The sequence below is a fragment of the Melopsittacus undulatus genome, chromosome 9, assembly GCF_012275295.1.
Source record: "Melopsittacus undulatus isolate bMelUnd1 chromosome 9, bMelUnd1.mat.Z, whole genome shotgun sequence".
Lineage (NCBI taxonomy): Eukaryota > Metazoa > Chordata > Aves > Psittaciformes > Psittaculidae > Melopsittacus > Melopsittacus undulatus.
The window spans coordinates 20476642-20493240 of NC_047535.1; the positions used below are offsets into that span (position 1 = coordinate 20476642).

General features: G+C 42.4%; 1 protein-coding gene across 3 annotated transcripts in view; it reads right to left on the reverse strand.

The window, feature by feature from the left end:
• Window positions 1-10059: 10059 nt before the first annotated feature.
• The window catches only part of MAPK6 (mitogen-activated protein kinase 6), a 28624-nt gene continuing 22084 nt past the window's right edge, over window positions 10060-16599 (reverse strand). For all 3 annotated transcript variants that reach the window (XM_005145892.3, XM_031046181.2, XM_005145893.2), the window contains 4 exons: window positions 16273-16417; window positions 13836-14000; window positions 13036-13237; window positions 10060-12435 (listed from right to left, as the gene is read on the reverse strand). In XM_005145892.3, coding sequence (XP_005145949.1) covers window positions 11337-12435; window positions 13036-13237; window positions 13836-14000; window positions 16273-16417 — 1611 coding nt within the window. In that variant the 3' untranslated portion in view covers window positions 10060-11336. The remainder of the gene's footprint in view (window positions 12436-13035; window positions 13238-13835; window positions 14001-16272; window positions 16418-16599) is intronic.

Consider the following 16599-nt stretch of genomic DNA (forward strand, 5'->3'; position numbering starts at 1 on the left):
AAGATGAATGTCTCTTCTCACCTGTAATGCACAACAGAAACAGGCTTTCATGAAAAACGGAGTGCAGACCAAGACAGAAAAGGCAACAGTCATTTCCAAAGGTCACGCATACTATTCCTTTATGGCAAGTTTGCCTTCTATGACTGACAAAAGCAGGACCGATCAAGTGTCTTCCAACAGGCCTGGATTAAAGATGAAGTCATGTTACTTGGAGAACTGACAGTCCCACCAGAAATAATAGAAGCTGCTGACAGTTCTGGCTTCTCGATAAAAAGCATCTTCCCACATTGTCAAAATTGCCTCTCTGTATGGGCATAAAGGCATTATTTGAATGGAAATGTTAATGGTGAAGAGATATAAAACATACTGGTCTGTTGTAAAAATACACTGAGGCTGAAAAATGTGTTCTTGTTTCTCATATGTATGAAAATATATGTGTTTGTATATCTATTTGCATATCTATTCATATCTCTATATATTTACGTATAACTCTACGCATGTGTTGTACATGTCAGTAGCTAAAAATACTTGGTAATCAGTCCTTCCTGTAAGAGCAAACGGTTGGTGTGATGCACTGAAGGCTGTTGTGCAGGATTTGACTATCTTTCCATACATAAAGGTTGTAACATAGCAACCATTGTTTTCTGCTCACAAGACACTATTTCTAAGCTAATTGTCACTACCTCTATTAGTTGCTGCCGTTATGGCTCCTGAGCTGGATGAGGAGCACAGTGGCTTTGATCAACGACAGTTTTGATGAAGCTGGCCATAGAGAAGAGGCATTGCAAACAAGGTCTTTTCCTCTGATGGCAGTTCAGATGGCCTCGCTGTGATGGCTAGCTGTGCCTGGGCATGCAAGAGCCCACAGCCTGAGGACATGCTGCAAATCCTGAGCTGCAGGCAGTCAGCTCTTGTATTATGCCATGTGTATATATAAATATACACATGCAAACCTATATATAGACACACAATCCCTGTGTGCACACTGGGATGAAGAATTACAGCTCTCAATATTCAAAACAGTTTCCTTTGCTTAAAAGACCAAAGAGGTTGACCCCAAGGGACTGTATCTATAGCATCCAGCTGCTGAGTCTGGATAATCACCACTATCACAGCACTGCTGCTGGAAAATGGGGGTGTCCTCACAGGAGCTGACACCAACGGGAACACCATGAGAGTATCCTGCAATTGCTGCTGTGAGCGAGGAGAAGGAAGGGATCCAAACATAACAAGTACCAACCAAACGATGTCCCTTCAGCAGGCACCATCCCTGGACAGGCACTGGCTGGCAGGTTGGGGATGGGATGGGGATTGGTCTGTGGCTGCAAAGGCCAGCACAGTCCCACAGCCATGGCCAGGCAGACATCTGAGCAGGGCACTGTGGCACCATTACCCCCACCGCTGGGCTGCTGGCTGGTGGAGCTGTTGGGTGCAATGCCAACAAAGGGTTATATAAATGTAAAAGCATTTTATATAAGCCTATTTTATCTGCACATCACTTATATTTAGAACACCTATTTCTACTGGAAACACTAAAACCGTGTTACATAAGAGCTCATTTAAGTCCTTTGGCTTAAGGTTTGGGCAGGGGGAGGGGTTGGTTCAGGCATGGTGCATTCGGTCTGTGTTTATAATCAGAGCCTGGACAGGCAGCCAAAAGGAGTCTTGAAATCCTTTTTGCTTTCACTCCACACTGCCCTGACAATAGCAGAATACTGCACCTGGGGGAAGTTTCCCTCCTCCTCAGTGCTGCCTTCGTATTTAGAAACGTTCATTGGTAGTGCTCTGGATGTGTTGCCAGCATAGCAGAGGCAGCAGCTCACACTGCCTGGCCAGCATCCCGACATCCGGGCTGCAATAGCAGGCAAGAACACCACTGACATCACCCGAGCGACTGCAGTGTGTTCTCAGAAACTGAAAACCCCATTAACTGGAACTGACGATTTAGCAATATAAAATGACTGATGTTGGCATTTGTGCAATAGTGTTTTTGAATGAATTTATGATTCCCCAAGCCCACCTCTGAGGGAAAAACAGGAAGGATGGTGACGCTGGCCATAAAATACATGTACAACTGCACTGGATGCAGCTGAATCACTCTGGATGCATGGCCACCTTGGGCCAGCTCTGCTGTGGCTGTGAAAAGGTTTGTTTCCTGTCACATGCCAGAACAAACTGCTTTGGGTTGTAATAAGACTGCACTGCACTGTGCTGTTGGGCCATGGATGCACATGGGCTTCATCACAGCTTTACAGCAGGGCTCACAGGGGAAGGCAGTCTCTGCCTGCACAGAAGTGCTGTGGTGGCCACTGCCAGCAATGTGTGGTGGGCTCCAGCACCATCATGCAAACAAGTCCTTAAGCAGTGGCTGGATGCTGGTCCCACCTCAGCTTCCCAGAGCTAGAAACTCCCAAAGAGAGAAGTGGAATATCCCACCTCACAATGGTGATGCCATCCCTGAGACCTCTTTGCTGGCCCAAGTCATGAATGCTACCTCTGTCATAGGGCGCTGCTCCCTGGCTCACTTTGCCCTCCCAAAGGAGCAGCACTGAGCTCTCATCTGAACGCTACCTTCAATCACTATCACTGCTGCAATTCTCACTGCAACTGCTCCATATTCAGATGATGTGGTTCATTAGTTTCTATAAATGGCCATGACATTGCATAGATTTCAGGGACAAAGTAAGAGCTGAAGCTCTAAATGACTTATTCCTTATCTTAAGGCTTCTTGCAGGGTGACTCAAACTCCAGCGTCTGTCTCCAGTTTCTGTGAGCTGCAATGGGAGTGGGGTGGTGTGCGGCACTGAGATGGTGTCCCTGACACCTGGAAGCAAATGCCCTGATGGAAAACTACCCAAAGGCAGGAGCAGTGGAGTCTCTGACTTGTTTTTCAGAGCAGCTTCATGGGCATTTTAAGGAGAAGGCAGGGAAAGACCGGTGGGCCGATGACCGACTGCCACTGTCCTCACAGGGTGCCTGTGCTGGCCAGCAGGAGCTTTCCCAAGCCCTCCTGGCTACTCAGCCGCCTGCTCCCAGGGGACAGGGGCAGTGCCCTGCCTGCATGCCCAGTTCCCCACAGAGGCACATCCCTGCTCCAATAGCTGGAGCAAAGTCTTCTCATCCTTCACTTGAGCCAGACACTGTAAATTGGATTAAAGTAGTGCCTGGAGAGATTTCTACCTCCAAACATTTGAAACTAACATGAACATGAAACTGACTCCCCTCTGGCATGCAGGGGGCTCCCCAGCTCTGGCTCCCCAGGCTTGAAGCCAGCTCTCCTGTGACACCACCAGCAGGTGACAAAATTCATGTCAAAACCTGCAATAGTGAAGAATTTCAGCTTAAAAAGATGCTTTTTCAATTTCTGCTTGGACAAAAATTGTACTGGGGCTGTTAAAGGAGCTGGGCATCCCCCTGAGCTCCTGGGCCTGGCAGGCCACTAACTCCAGCTAATTATTTCACTTTAAGCCCTCAATCATCTTCTGTTGTTTCTCACCTGCCATAAAAGTCAAGAGATGTAGTGAACATCTGTGATGTACATGGATGAGCATTTTGAGGTTTTTGGACCTGAAGAGCAAATCTGTCCCACTGAGCATGGAAGAACTGAAACCAAGGTGACAGAAAACACGAATCAGGCTGGCATCCTCAGGACCCAAATCATCTGGAACATGGATGAGGAAAGTAACTTGCAGGTACATCAGGGAAAGCCAGTGGAGCCCAGGTGCACAGCCAGAGGACCTGCATGGTGCTGGGCAGAGCCAGGGAGCCTGTCACTTACTGAGCTTTCCTTCCTTTGCTGAAAGGCTGCAGAGCACTGCAGTGATGCCTCTCAAGCTGTGATCCTAACTGGGAGATCACCAGATGACCAAGGAGAATTGCTCTGTGTTGACCAGCCCAGCTGATTAAAGCTGATGACATGGTCCTCACCCAGGGGCCGTTGTGCATTCGATTCTGCGTTGACAAACACCCACGGCTTGCAATGTACACAGCAGATTCAGTTTGACAGTGGAAGGTTAAAAAGTGGATAGCAGCACGGACTCATGGAAAAGATCAATTTTTCTTGTATCTTAAGGAATAAACCAGTTTGGTTTAGACTCAGAGATTTTATTACATATTTTCTACTGGCTCAGTGAACTCATACATCATGGAGTTAGGGCTGAGTTCGTGCTTGCTTCTGAGCATGGCCTACATGGGCTGGAGAATGGGACTTTGTAATGTAAAGACCTCTCATGAGCCCACCACATTCTCTCAGGCAGAAACCAGCCTCTGGCATCAAACCTCTCCCTGCTTGCAGAGGAGCAGAAATGCCTCAGTGATGGGTGTGTGAGGGTTTCGATGAGCTGCCAAGCACCCATCAGCAGCAAAACCTCTGATGGTCACAAACCAGCTACTGGCACTGGGAACCAACGCCCTGTCTGCAGGGACCTGCCAGCTTTGCTGTAAATCTGCACCGGTAACTGCTGCTGTCAGCCCCTGAAAGGAAGAGACAGTTAGCAAGAGAAAAAACAGTTTCGTTTTTACTTTGTCTGCGGCTGGAAGGGAGCCACGGATCACAGCTCGGAGAGCAGGAGAGAAATACAGCTCCCTGGTGACAGCCGAGCTGTGAAATAGAGCTGCCTCTTGCTGCTTGGCAGCGCCTGCGAGGTCATATCAATTAAATAAATGCGATGCCAGACTGCTGTGCTGCAGGGAATGGTTTATGACCTTCATCCGGTGAGAAAGGGAGAAGGCAGGTGTTGAGAGAAGGTGAGCGAATACATTGGTGTAAATAGCTGTAATCAGTCATATTTTGGGAACACAAAACGCCAGCCTGCTGCCAGCACAGCCTCTGCCTCAGGGCATTGGTGTGTCCTATAGGCACATGGGAACCGGGTGTTCTCCCCCGGACAGCCCCCATTTGAGAGCCTCCCAGCACCATCTGCCCAGCCAGCCCTGCAGCCCCACTCTGTGACCAGTTTTCCAGCATCCTGTTTTCACTGGGGTTATTTTAATCTCCCTGTTTCCCATCGTGTTTTTCATCCTGTCCATGCCAACACAGACTGATTCCTGGCAGCCAGGGCGGAAATCTCCTCCCCGGGCCATACCAGCATTCCTGGGGATGAGCTGGACTCGGCCCTGGTCACTCCTGGCTCCTCTCCCTCCAGGCACTGGTATCTGCTACTGGCTCAAAACCCCTACCATGACCAAATGCCTGCTTCACATCAAGCCATTCTGTGTTCACTCAACCACTAAATGGCTCAAGCAGCTCTGTGCTTCCATATTTTGCTCTATGGCAACTGAAGAACCAAAAAACCTGCTTTGCTGCTGACGGTTTGCTTTTACTGGGACAAGAGAAGTTGATGCAAGGTACGGATGAGCTATTCAAGAGCCACACACGAATGCTAGCAGTGAGTTTTTGGCAGCTGCAAAGTGTGAGCTGCTCAGTGGCTGCCCAGTTGCCACAGCTCCACTCTGGACTTCAGGGTTTGCTTCACTCCTGTATTTCCTCTGTCCTGGATGATGAATGTCCTTGCCCTGTACAGGTCCCTAAGCCAGTCACGGTGAGATTTTATATCTTGTCTCACTGGAAATCGATGCTGTGTGCTAGGTGATGTGGTTAGCAAGGCCAATAGAAATAAGGACAGAAGGGCCGGCAATACCCAAAGAACATTCCTGTCCACTCTGCACTCCAATAGCTGCATGGAACTGCACTTTGCTGCTTCACAGGGCTAGGTGTACAAAACTGAGAGACTCAAACAACTGAGAGTCTCTCTGCATAAAGCAAGAAAAACAAATGATGGAAAAATCAGTGAAATATCACATGTAAGGGTGCAAAAGATAATGTATTACATGGAAGTAACCCAATGTTTCAGTATGTGTCAACATCAAATTCACTATGAGACTGTAGCATTAGCTGGAAAAAATCTGAGGCAGACATAACAAAAGAAAACACAAACCTATCTACTTTCTTAATCACAGGCTTTAAAAATGTCTCTGCTAGCTATCCAGGTATTTAAAGAACTGTACCGTTTAAATCTATATCCAAACACAGAAGTCACAATAAATCTGTCATTCAGTTATTCAACTCTACGGATTCAAAAGATTAAAACCGATAAAATTCACAACAGATGTTAAATGGAAACACTGTTCCTCTACAGCCTCTAGCAATGAAGATTTGAGTTCTAATCCAGTCTGAACAGCACCCAAAAGAACAAGACAATGTCCTTTTATTGACAGAGTCTGGGTTTGGAGCATCAGTCCCTGAAGGCTCAGCTGCAAAGTAAAAGTGTGCCTAAGGATCAACCATTTGGTAAAGCAGAAACTCTGCCCTGGCTACACCTGCAGCACAGACACACCTTGAGAAAGATGCTGTGAGGATGGTGGCATGGGAAAATGACTGGGTTTATACTGACCTTGCACCAGCCATGGTGGGATTGGGGTGGCAAAAGCGCTTCCATGCTGCACAGCACCAGAGCCTTGGGGTATGGCTTGAGGAACAAATCAGGTACCAAGGAAGGCCTGTATCACATCTATTCTGAAAGTGGCCTCCAATCTTTAACCGAGCAGGCAGTGGAATGTCCACATGCCTTGGACTACAGTCCATGAATGGCTACTGTAAGTCTATAGAAGTCTAAACCAGAAGTTACAACAAGTCATGTAAGAGCCAGAGCTGGAGCGTTGCTGCACCGCTGCAGTCCTGCACCCACAGCTCAGCACCTTTATTCTATCAGCAAGAGAACCAAAGCTGGGGAGGTGAGCGGGTTGTCAAAAGCAGTATCACTGGCTCTGAAGCCAGACAAGTCATAAGTTCCCTGTCCCACACCCAACCGCAAAAAGCAGACTTTTGTATTTCATACCACACATAACAGCCAGGCCGGGTGACATAAAGGTTAAAAGTGATTTTGGCTGCAGTAGACCAGCACACAGATTATAAGAGGAATTTTATTATCAGAGTTCTCTATAGAAGGGCTGCTTTCCAGTCAGGATGCAATAGACAAATTCCAGAGGAAAGCCAGTGGTGTTATGTGCCTGCTGCTGGCTATTGAGACAGCTATTTGCAAAGCACAACGTCCACATGGGCTACCAGGGCAGAGCTCCCCCCTGCACATGGTGCATGCAAACCACCTCATCAGTGATGTTAATTCTCAGTCAAAAGAAGTCATTGAACTTTTCAACAGTCTATATTTTAAGGAGTTCTCAAATAGCACTTGGAGTAAGCAGATAACCACTTTAAATATAGAGACACGGGAATGGAAGCCCAAGAGTGCTGTGGTGATCTGGATTATTTGCTTGTTGCTAAATACCCTGCAGCATTACTTCCCAGGTTATTCCACTCACTGACGCAAACACTGGCAGAAGAACAAACAGGAATTTGCAGGGTTTTGTAAGAATTGAGGTAACTCAAAGAATAAGGAGCAAATTGGTTCAGGGTTGCTTTGCTCAGGATTGCATCTTTGGAGGAATGAGGACAGTTTACTGTTTAATTACATATAAACCCTAAGCGAAGGCTTGACAAGCACTTCTAAACCTCAGCAACAGAAAAGCAACACGAGTATAAATAAAGATGACTTGCAAGAGCAGATTTAGTTCAAGGATGCTTTTCCCCTCTATTGATACCCAGAAATAACATGAACCACAGCATGTCACTGCATTCCTAAGGACCCCAAGTACAGTTCTCTGTGGTTTGTAGTATACATGCCTGTAGAATAGGGAATGAAAGTCCACACATGGAAAAACTTGTTACCTCTGACTATCGCAGAGTTTAGAAGGGGACAGAAAAAGACAGCAAAAATAGCCCCAGAATAACATCAGTTTCATATGGAAGAAAAACTCTCCAGGAAGAAGCCTCCCCTCTACAAAAAAGGGTATTAAAAACCTGTTTGTAAACATCTCCAGGCAATAAGCCAGATTGAAGTGAGAACTTTGCAAGGTTTTAAATGAGGTATCAGCCACGCTTCTAAGAACTGCTGCAGCACAGAAAAAGCAACAGGAAGGTGACAGGAAAACAAAGTAAATTAAGGCATGCAACCTCAGCTCTAGGTGGCAGAGCTACTGCTGCAGGTCGAGGCTGTCCTGCTGACCAGGGCCATGGAGGAAACTCATGCTGTACTCATACCCTAACAGTCGCATGGGCAAAGTCTCATATAAATAGCTAAGGTATATATAGCAACTCTCATTTAATTATAATTAAATACAATTGTGAGGAAGTTAACTGACCATGACTGACAACTCCTGATCAGGACAAACTGTTCAGCATTGTGCCACTCTGCAATTATTAGATCTCATGTGATGGCAGAGCGCATGTAAAATGCTCTGTCCTGGCCTGTTCCATAAGGGTAAACATCACCTCTTTTAGCTGAAGTTCTTGTTGGATATACTTTAAAATGCTGCCTTTCCACTAAAGACCACAGAGAGAAGAAAAGGTATTTTGAAAAGATGGTTAGTATCATCATTCCTTACTGCTTTTTTGTTAAATAAGAGTGTTCCATTTTACTTGGCAAGTACCTTGGCATGGAACAGCAGCCCCTTTATCTAGTTTAAAAACAAATTATGGAAGAGGCTTTAATTATACATATCAGTTGCTAGGTCACAGCCAAAGGGTGACACATGTAACTGCCCTAGGATGGGCACAGCTGACAAGTGTGGGACAAAAACCACCTTCTATCCGCTGGAAGCATTCCAAGAAAGCCTGCTCTGCCCGCAGACTGCTCTCCTAACACAGGACTCCTTTGCTTTGCCAAGGGAGAAACCACCACCACACTCAGTATCTTTCTACCAGTAGACTTCACTTTGTCTTACAAAGCACTTTTACTCTCTTTAATCATCTCCACACAGGAAATTACTTCCAAGTAATAAGCCTGACTGCCCAGCTGAAACCTCCAACAACGGAGCCCATTTAGGGGAGCAGGGTTTTCACCAATGCAGCCAGCAGTACCTGTACAGCATTGTGTCCCCAGTGCAAGAAGTCCAAGGCAGTGAGAGCACTGTGCTGGATTTAAGCTCAGTGCTAGCATCTCCCTTTTTGAGTTTAAAAACGTTCCCTTTCTACCATTACAGGCTCAAGTTCCACTGGGTGTCACTGGTATGCTTAAAAGCTAAACAAATAAAGAAGATTCATTTGCCGAAGATGTGTTTTCAAGCTGAAATTTGTTTCCAGTTTCTAAGCACTCCCCACCCACTGCTTTCCATCTCAATAAAACCTACCACAGTCCCCTGCCTAGGAGAAAAGGCAATGAGCTATTTCTTCCTCCCCACAGCCCCATACATACAAACTGATGTAGCTAAGCATTCCCATGCCATACCCAACGACATACTCTGGGGCCCATCTCCCCAAGTGACCACTGTCTGCCACATTGAAGGGCACCTCCTTGCTTTATGCAAACTGTGTCTGTGCTACTTACCAGAGGAGGAGGGATGGAAAAACTGAAGGAACTAAGATACCATCATGGAAAAAGCTGCAGGGTTTGCCAAAAGATGTAGCTTTATTGCACAGGTAATTAGCTCCCCCAGGAACGGCTCTGACAGGAGGAACTGGAAGAGAAATACTCACTGATCTTAGGGCTTGCTGCAACAGAGACCTGATCTGCACATTTTGAAAACCCCATCGGAATTACCTGGTCCCACTCCTTGTGAAAGTGCTTCACAGGCTCTTGGCTGAAGGACCTGCATCAACGCCTTCATCCCATGTTGCCCGCAACATGAAGATGCTTACAGCAGCTTTTCTGCTTTAATGCTGTTATGTTTAAAAAGTTGATAGAACAGTAAGGCTCACTTACACCTGCAAGTCAGCTGTATTTTCAACAAAAATGATTATTGATGCTATGCACACCCACACACCCATAGTCATACCATTACACAATATTCTCTTTATTACAGGCCATGTGCACTGGGACAGTTACATTTCTGGAGGCTCCTTTCACTAGGACGCTGCACCCCCAGCAGCAGCACATCTAGTGTAAACTCCTAGAGAAAGCAATTCCTCCTGTTTCCCTGAGCGGGAATGTAGTAGAGGGAGTGCTGCCTTTCACAACATTACAGCAGCAGCTCTTTATCTTACATTGCACAAAGCAACACCAGTCATTTTTGCTGGCCATGTTTTTATTTGTTCTTCGTTTTAAACAGGGGAGCCAATGATACATCCAGTATTTAAAAAATAATCAGAAGGTAAAACAAATTTTCAGAAGACTGAGATGCTACATGCTATATTTATCCTAATTTTAGTCATGCTTGCTTTTGAGGGGGGGTGGGAGCGGGACAGGAATCATTCAGTAAAAACATACAGTAAAAACAAAATGTCTCACCATATAGAACTTTAACCTACAGTAATGTTGTACCTTAATTATTTCCATGCACACAACTAACATTACAAAATCTTTAAAAATGAACACAATTAAGACTTCTAGGAGCATTTGATAATAAAGCAATTCCTAATTTCTTTTGTCGAGATCAAGCACCTCCAATTACAAATTCCTATACACAGTGAGTGCTTTCATTGAAATGAAAACTAAGAAATAAAAATAAAAAGAATGTATTTGATAGCCTCAGAATAAGCTGATGTTAATATATATCCAGCTATGTAGGCAATAAAACCATAGTGCTAAACAGAAACTTTTATCTGAAAAGTAACTCAAAAATTAAGTTGACTTTCTATAATTACAGAAATATACTTATTTGCTAAAATAAATAAAAGTGCTGCATATTAACACTTCACTATAAAGAATGCATACCAGAACATTTATAAATATTGAATGATTTTCAATAAGAATAGCTACTACAATAATGCTGGCTAAATAGAAGTGCATAATGAGAAGCACTATGGGTGGTTAATGTTTTGCCACATACTGCTGTTACCTTGAGGTAGATAACACATGCGTACCAAATTCTGCATTCATTTCAGTTGCTGCTGGTATCATGTGTCTAAGAAATGTGTACAGTATGAAAAACTCTAAAATACGCATGAATGAAAAAATGTTTTGGGAAAAATAGATATTTTCATGCAGTTATGTACAGTCTCACTGTGTAAATTTCAAGGCAAGGTTCTTTTTCTGCAAAACATGGACACTGTTTTACTGAACGGTTTTTTTACTTGGTTTAGTGCATTTTTTTTGTTACCTCCTGCATTTTGCATTATTTTGCTCTATTCTTTAATTTTGTGTGCAAACGACATGCCAGTTTAAAAACAAAACTAACTTATGTATAGAAAGTAATTCTGGATTGTAAAAACAATGGTAAACAGAAAACTAATGAAATCCATACCAAAATTACACCATCTGATTCAAGTAAAAAAATTACTTACACTAGTAATAAAAAAAGACAAACACATCTCATGAATATAAAAGAAATGTCTGCTGAGTGTTTTAATTTAGATGTTTCAGAATGCTGCTGTAGGTTTTGTGGGGAATCTGGGGAGATGACTTCATAGCAGAAGGCGTTAATGTGGCCTGTATTGATTTCAGCGGCGAACCAACGGGGCTGTGAAACTGAGGAATACCTATAGCCTCAAGATGCTTGTTGAAGAGGAGCTCTCCACTGTTACTGAGAAAGCTCTCCTCTCTTTCCTTCTCCCCAAGCTTTCCCTCTTCTACTGGCTCAGTTTCTAGCATTTCAGCATCTTCTTTCTTACTAAAAAATTTGTCCAAATAACTGGTGTAAGTATTTTCTTTTTCAACTTGTTCATCTTTCCTTACTTCGCAACAAAACTGGTCTATGAGGAAGCATTCCTCCCCACTACTTACAAACTGACTGTCCCAGGAGGTTTGGTACAGAGCTTCTAACTGTGCCAAATTAGCCATTCCTTTCTCCTGCTTCTCTCTGCTTACTGACTTTGATATTAATCCTTTCAACTCTATTTGAGACACTGAGCTATTCAAGTCATTTAATTTATCAACATCAGTAGACTCGTGTTGTAAACTAAGCTGAATGGTTTCTGCTATAAAGGAATCAAAGTCAAATCCTTGATTCTTCTCCCTTTCTTTTTCAACAAGTTGCTGTGATGCTTCCTCAAGCGCTATCTGAGCTTTCACCAACCCATTCTTTTCACATTTAGACTTACCTTTCTTATCAGACTTTTCTTTGCTCTGTTCCTTCCAGTTTGAAAGATCTATAATAAGCTTGGGCTCATAGTAATGGTTAACTTCACTGTCTCGCCAAACTAAATTATCTAGGTATGAAGATGACCTCATTTTGTAATTACAAGTGTGACTACATTCCAGATCACAATACTTGTTTTCATGGTGATCTGAATACTGCCAGCAAGGCTCAGTAGAGAAGTGGGTGTCAAAGGCAGGATCCTCCAGATACTTTTCACGATCTCCATCCAAATATTTGCGAGGATCTACTTGCACTTCTTCCTCATCAGTAACATCAGAGAGAGCCCTTGGATCACGCTGAACTTCATCAGCTTCATAGTTATTATGAATAGGCCAGTCATGGTCTGAAAACTGACTTTCATGGTATCTGTAAAACAATTTCCTAAGTGTTAGCAGCTAAAAACCAGTCTTCTCACTCCCAAGACAGAGAGAGTTAAGTTTAGAAATTCTCTTACAGAATAATGACAATTTAACACAGATAAAATTTTTTCCTCAGTTCACTGGGTATGTCCTCCAGGCTTTTAAATTAATCTGGCATAAAACAATCCTCATACACATGTCTGACAGATTTAAATCCAGAATTATGTATGACAACTCACTTCATCTACAGAACTCTTCCTTAAAGTGTGTTAAACTGACTTTCAATAACTATTGTCAATCTATTTACTATAACATGCACTAAGCATTGGACGAGACATTCATACTTAAAATTGTTTTAGAGAAATATTTTTGGGAAAAAAAGTAATGGGGAGATTAGCTTTAGATTCTAGACTGCCAAGTGCATCTCAGGAATGCATCAGCATTGCCAAGTCACTCTCATGAATTATAAACCCAACGACAAGGCACTGCCTATAAGGGAAAAGTTTGTTCTCAGGTCAACTTGACAAGAAACAAGCACAAAAGGAAGTTATGACTATAAAGCAGTATTTCTTTGAGCACGTAACCATTCAGTAAGTGATAAATTTACCTTTCCCAATTATAAATATGGCTGTGACTTTCATCCATCAGCAGAATATCATCAACTTCATCTTCAATGTGAAAAGGATGACTTGAAATAGGCTCATCCGTTGGAAAGGAATAAATGCTCATATAAGGATGGGACAAAGCTTCTTCTGCTGTCAATCGATCCATGGGACTAAATGTCAAAATTTGCTCCAGAAAGTCCAGTGCTGCAGCAAAAAAGTTATAGTAAATAGGGGAGAAATTACATTTCAGACATCTAGAATTTAAGATTAAGGTGCAGAACTTTGCTCTAAAGGTGTGCATTTCCTTGAAAATAGCCAACTATGAAGTATCAGCTCTTGACAGTTTACTGCTAAGTATGCATTCTGTAGCCATAAGAAAGATAGAAAAGTAGACATCAAACCTATGATCAACAACAATTTAACTTCAAGTGGGAAAATATACTAAGAATAAGCTTCAAGCTGAATCAGTATCCACCTACAGCTACCAGGAAACACTGCTGTCAGTTCACTTGGGGGACACTTCTGAAAACATCTGAAAGGCAGTTGTTTTATACTGACTCCATTCCAGTGCTCCCTTATATTTACGAGGCCAATGTCTCAAAATAGAGCAATTCCAGTGCAAACAGGCCTAGCAGAGATTCACAATTCCACTCCAAAGATGACCAAGTAGCTATCATGCAAATAGATAATCCTCCTTCAGAGAACGCAGAGATTCTTCTAACTGACACTTGCTTTTAACAATCACACACATTCACTATTTTATGATTTTGAAACACAGGAAGTATTTTTCTTAATTACTTACCTTCAGGACTGATGCCTGGAAGCAGCTGAGTTAAAGGTTTATGTGGCTCAGTCATATCGTTTCTAATGTAAACTGGAATTACATTGAGAAGCTCCTGACGGTCCTCCTCGTGTACGACAGGAATTGATTCTAGGATCAACTGCATCTGTTCAAGTTCATGCGCACCTAAGCACCCAGAGAAAACACAAGCTGCCATTTCAACTTCAAACACTTCTGATCCCTGCATATGAAAAGCATGTAAAAATTTTGTGCTCTGAGTAGCTATTTTTAGCAAAAGACTATTATGTCCTACAACAGAGGAAAGGCTCGAGTTCTAAATTTAAATGATAAATCTGAAGAGCTTTCAAAAATGCGATAGCGTATGAAGAATTACAGTGCTGCTACACACAGATAAAATGACCCAATCTTAAGCTTTTGCAAGAATCTCTTCAACATGAAGTACTCTACAGCAACAACCTATCTTTTTGTTATATACTATACTGCTGCAATCCTCCTCCTTTGAACTGACCCACCTAATTAATTCAATATTTGACCTCAGTTTGAATTTTATATCCCTTATTAATAAAACCAGCTGTTTAGCTCAGCTAGAGATCTTACAGGACACAGCCATTTGTATTCACATACTGTGTTAGGATTGAAATTATAGTACACTTTTAGCACTACTGAAATTTCCTTGGGTAAGAACTGTAAGTAAACTGCAAGAATCACATAGCAGGTCAATTCTGAATAATGGACAGCATCTATATGCTGTACCAATGTAGCTGGAACAGCCAGAAATACAGCTTGTCTACCTCAGTCTATTGTTCAACTCCAAAAGCACACAGCGCCCTAGAAAGTCAACTAGCAGACTAAACTGCATAGAATTATCTCATGCCAGTGTTTCTCTCCTTCACCAAGCAGCTCTGGGAAATCATTTATACTGATGCATGTGACATTAAATACAGAAATAAATGGAGATTGTACCATCTCAAAATCTACACACTATCAGTTCACTTGAGCAGTCTGCACTGGACATCCTACCAACACATCTGCCAGATGACTTAAAGAAAAGCCAAGACAAAGCCACTGCAGAAAACATGACCCCAAATGAATTCTGGTTACTAAGACCAAGTTGGAAACCCCCAGAATTCTAGCTCACTGCACAGCTATTGGACCAATAAAAACTTTTGGCAAATACCAACACTACTCAAAACCAAAAAGCAAAAAATGCTAGCAGGTGCAATCAATCTATGCTGAGCACTGAAATCTGGAGACTTCCTCTGTTTCACTGTTTTCTAGCAGAACTGCTTGATGCAATGGAAACATAATAAATCTCTTATCAGTTGAGCATTTAATACACTGTGAACTTTACTGCAACAGTTAGTAACTCAAAGTTAGCAACTCACTGCAAGTTAAGAAAATCCTCTTTGCATAATAGTCACTGATTTCTATTAGCTATTATATGATTAATGATTAACTATTATGATTAATTTTAATTAATTAAAATAATGATTCCAAGGTGACAGAACTTCATTAACAGTACTTAATGGGAGAAGCTCTCAATTTCATTACCCTGACATACAAAGGTAAGAAGATGCGGTTTTAGTCCGCATGTATCTAAAGGAATGTGAACTTTGAAATGCAACCTCAGTTCTTAGAGGTTTTTTCTGTATTACTCTAGTAATTTAGACCAAAAGAAGCAAATCCAAGAGTGAGCTTGAATAAGGCAGCTGCTGTTGAGACTCCAGGATTTACAGAAAGTAAGCATGTTGGGGTTTACTCTAAGACTAGCTCACCTGCTCCCATGGACTGAATGCCTAACAGCAGGTGGAGCCTATGGGGTGATCTCCTACAATGCAAATGACAGTTTGATTTTATCTAAAAAGAGGTTACACATTCTTCTGGTATGTCACACTAAATTTTAAATCTTAAGTCTCCTTCCTAGACCAATAAAACAAAGGTCAGGCCAAACAAACCTGCAGATGATAAAAAAAAATTGGGAATGGGGAAAAAAGGCTCACTCTTCTGTAATTAAACATAAAAAAGTGAGATGTGATTAGGTTGACTGTACTTAAAAAAAATCTTTATATAATGCTCAGGGCATTCATAATCCTCAGATAGTCCCTGGATACACCAGTTCACTAAAACACATGTATTTAGAACACTTCATAGGTATACAATAAATTCAGCTTAACCTAATTACAGCCAGCTTTCCATATAGGAGTACTAAGTCAAATTGTGATCTATATACACACTGGTATGAGTAACAAAAATTGAAACATCTTGCTTTATAAATACATTGATCTTAGTTTGCTTATATAAATGCATGATAATATAGCATATCCTGATAAGTCTGTGACTAGTGATATTACCCATGAGAATCAGCCTTTCTGGAGGAAGATAATTATGCAGTACCGCTCCTTGCAGCAATTCACAAACATATTTCTATTCTACCCACCTGCAAAGAGGGTTTTCCCAGTCAGCATTTCAGCAAAGATGCAACCTGCAGCCCACATGTCAATGGCTTTAGTGTAGTTGTTAGGAGAAAGCAAAAGACGGGGCGATCTGTACCATTTAGTAACCAATCCTTCAGAAAGATGGCCCTAAATTGATTAAAAAATGAAAAGAGGTTACTTACATTTTTAAGAGGTATGGGTTTTTTAATTCCTTGCTCTTATTTTTTAATGCACTACTATAAGATGTTTTGGTCTCAAGGTCCTACCATGTGTCCCCTGCTGTGCCTTTCTGTCTTTTAAAATATAACAGCTGTGTCTTTACAAGTGCA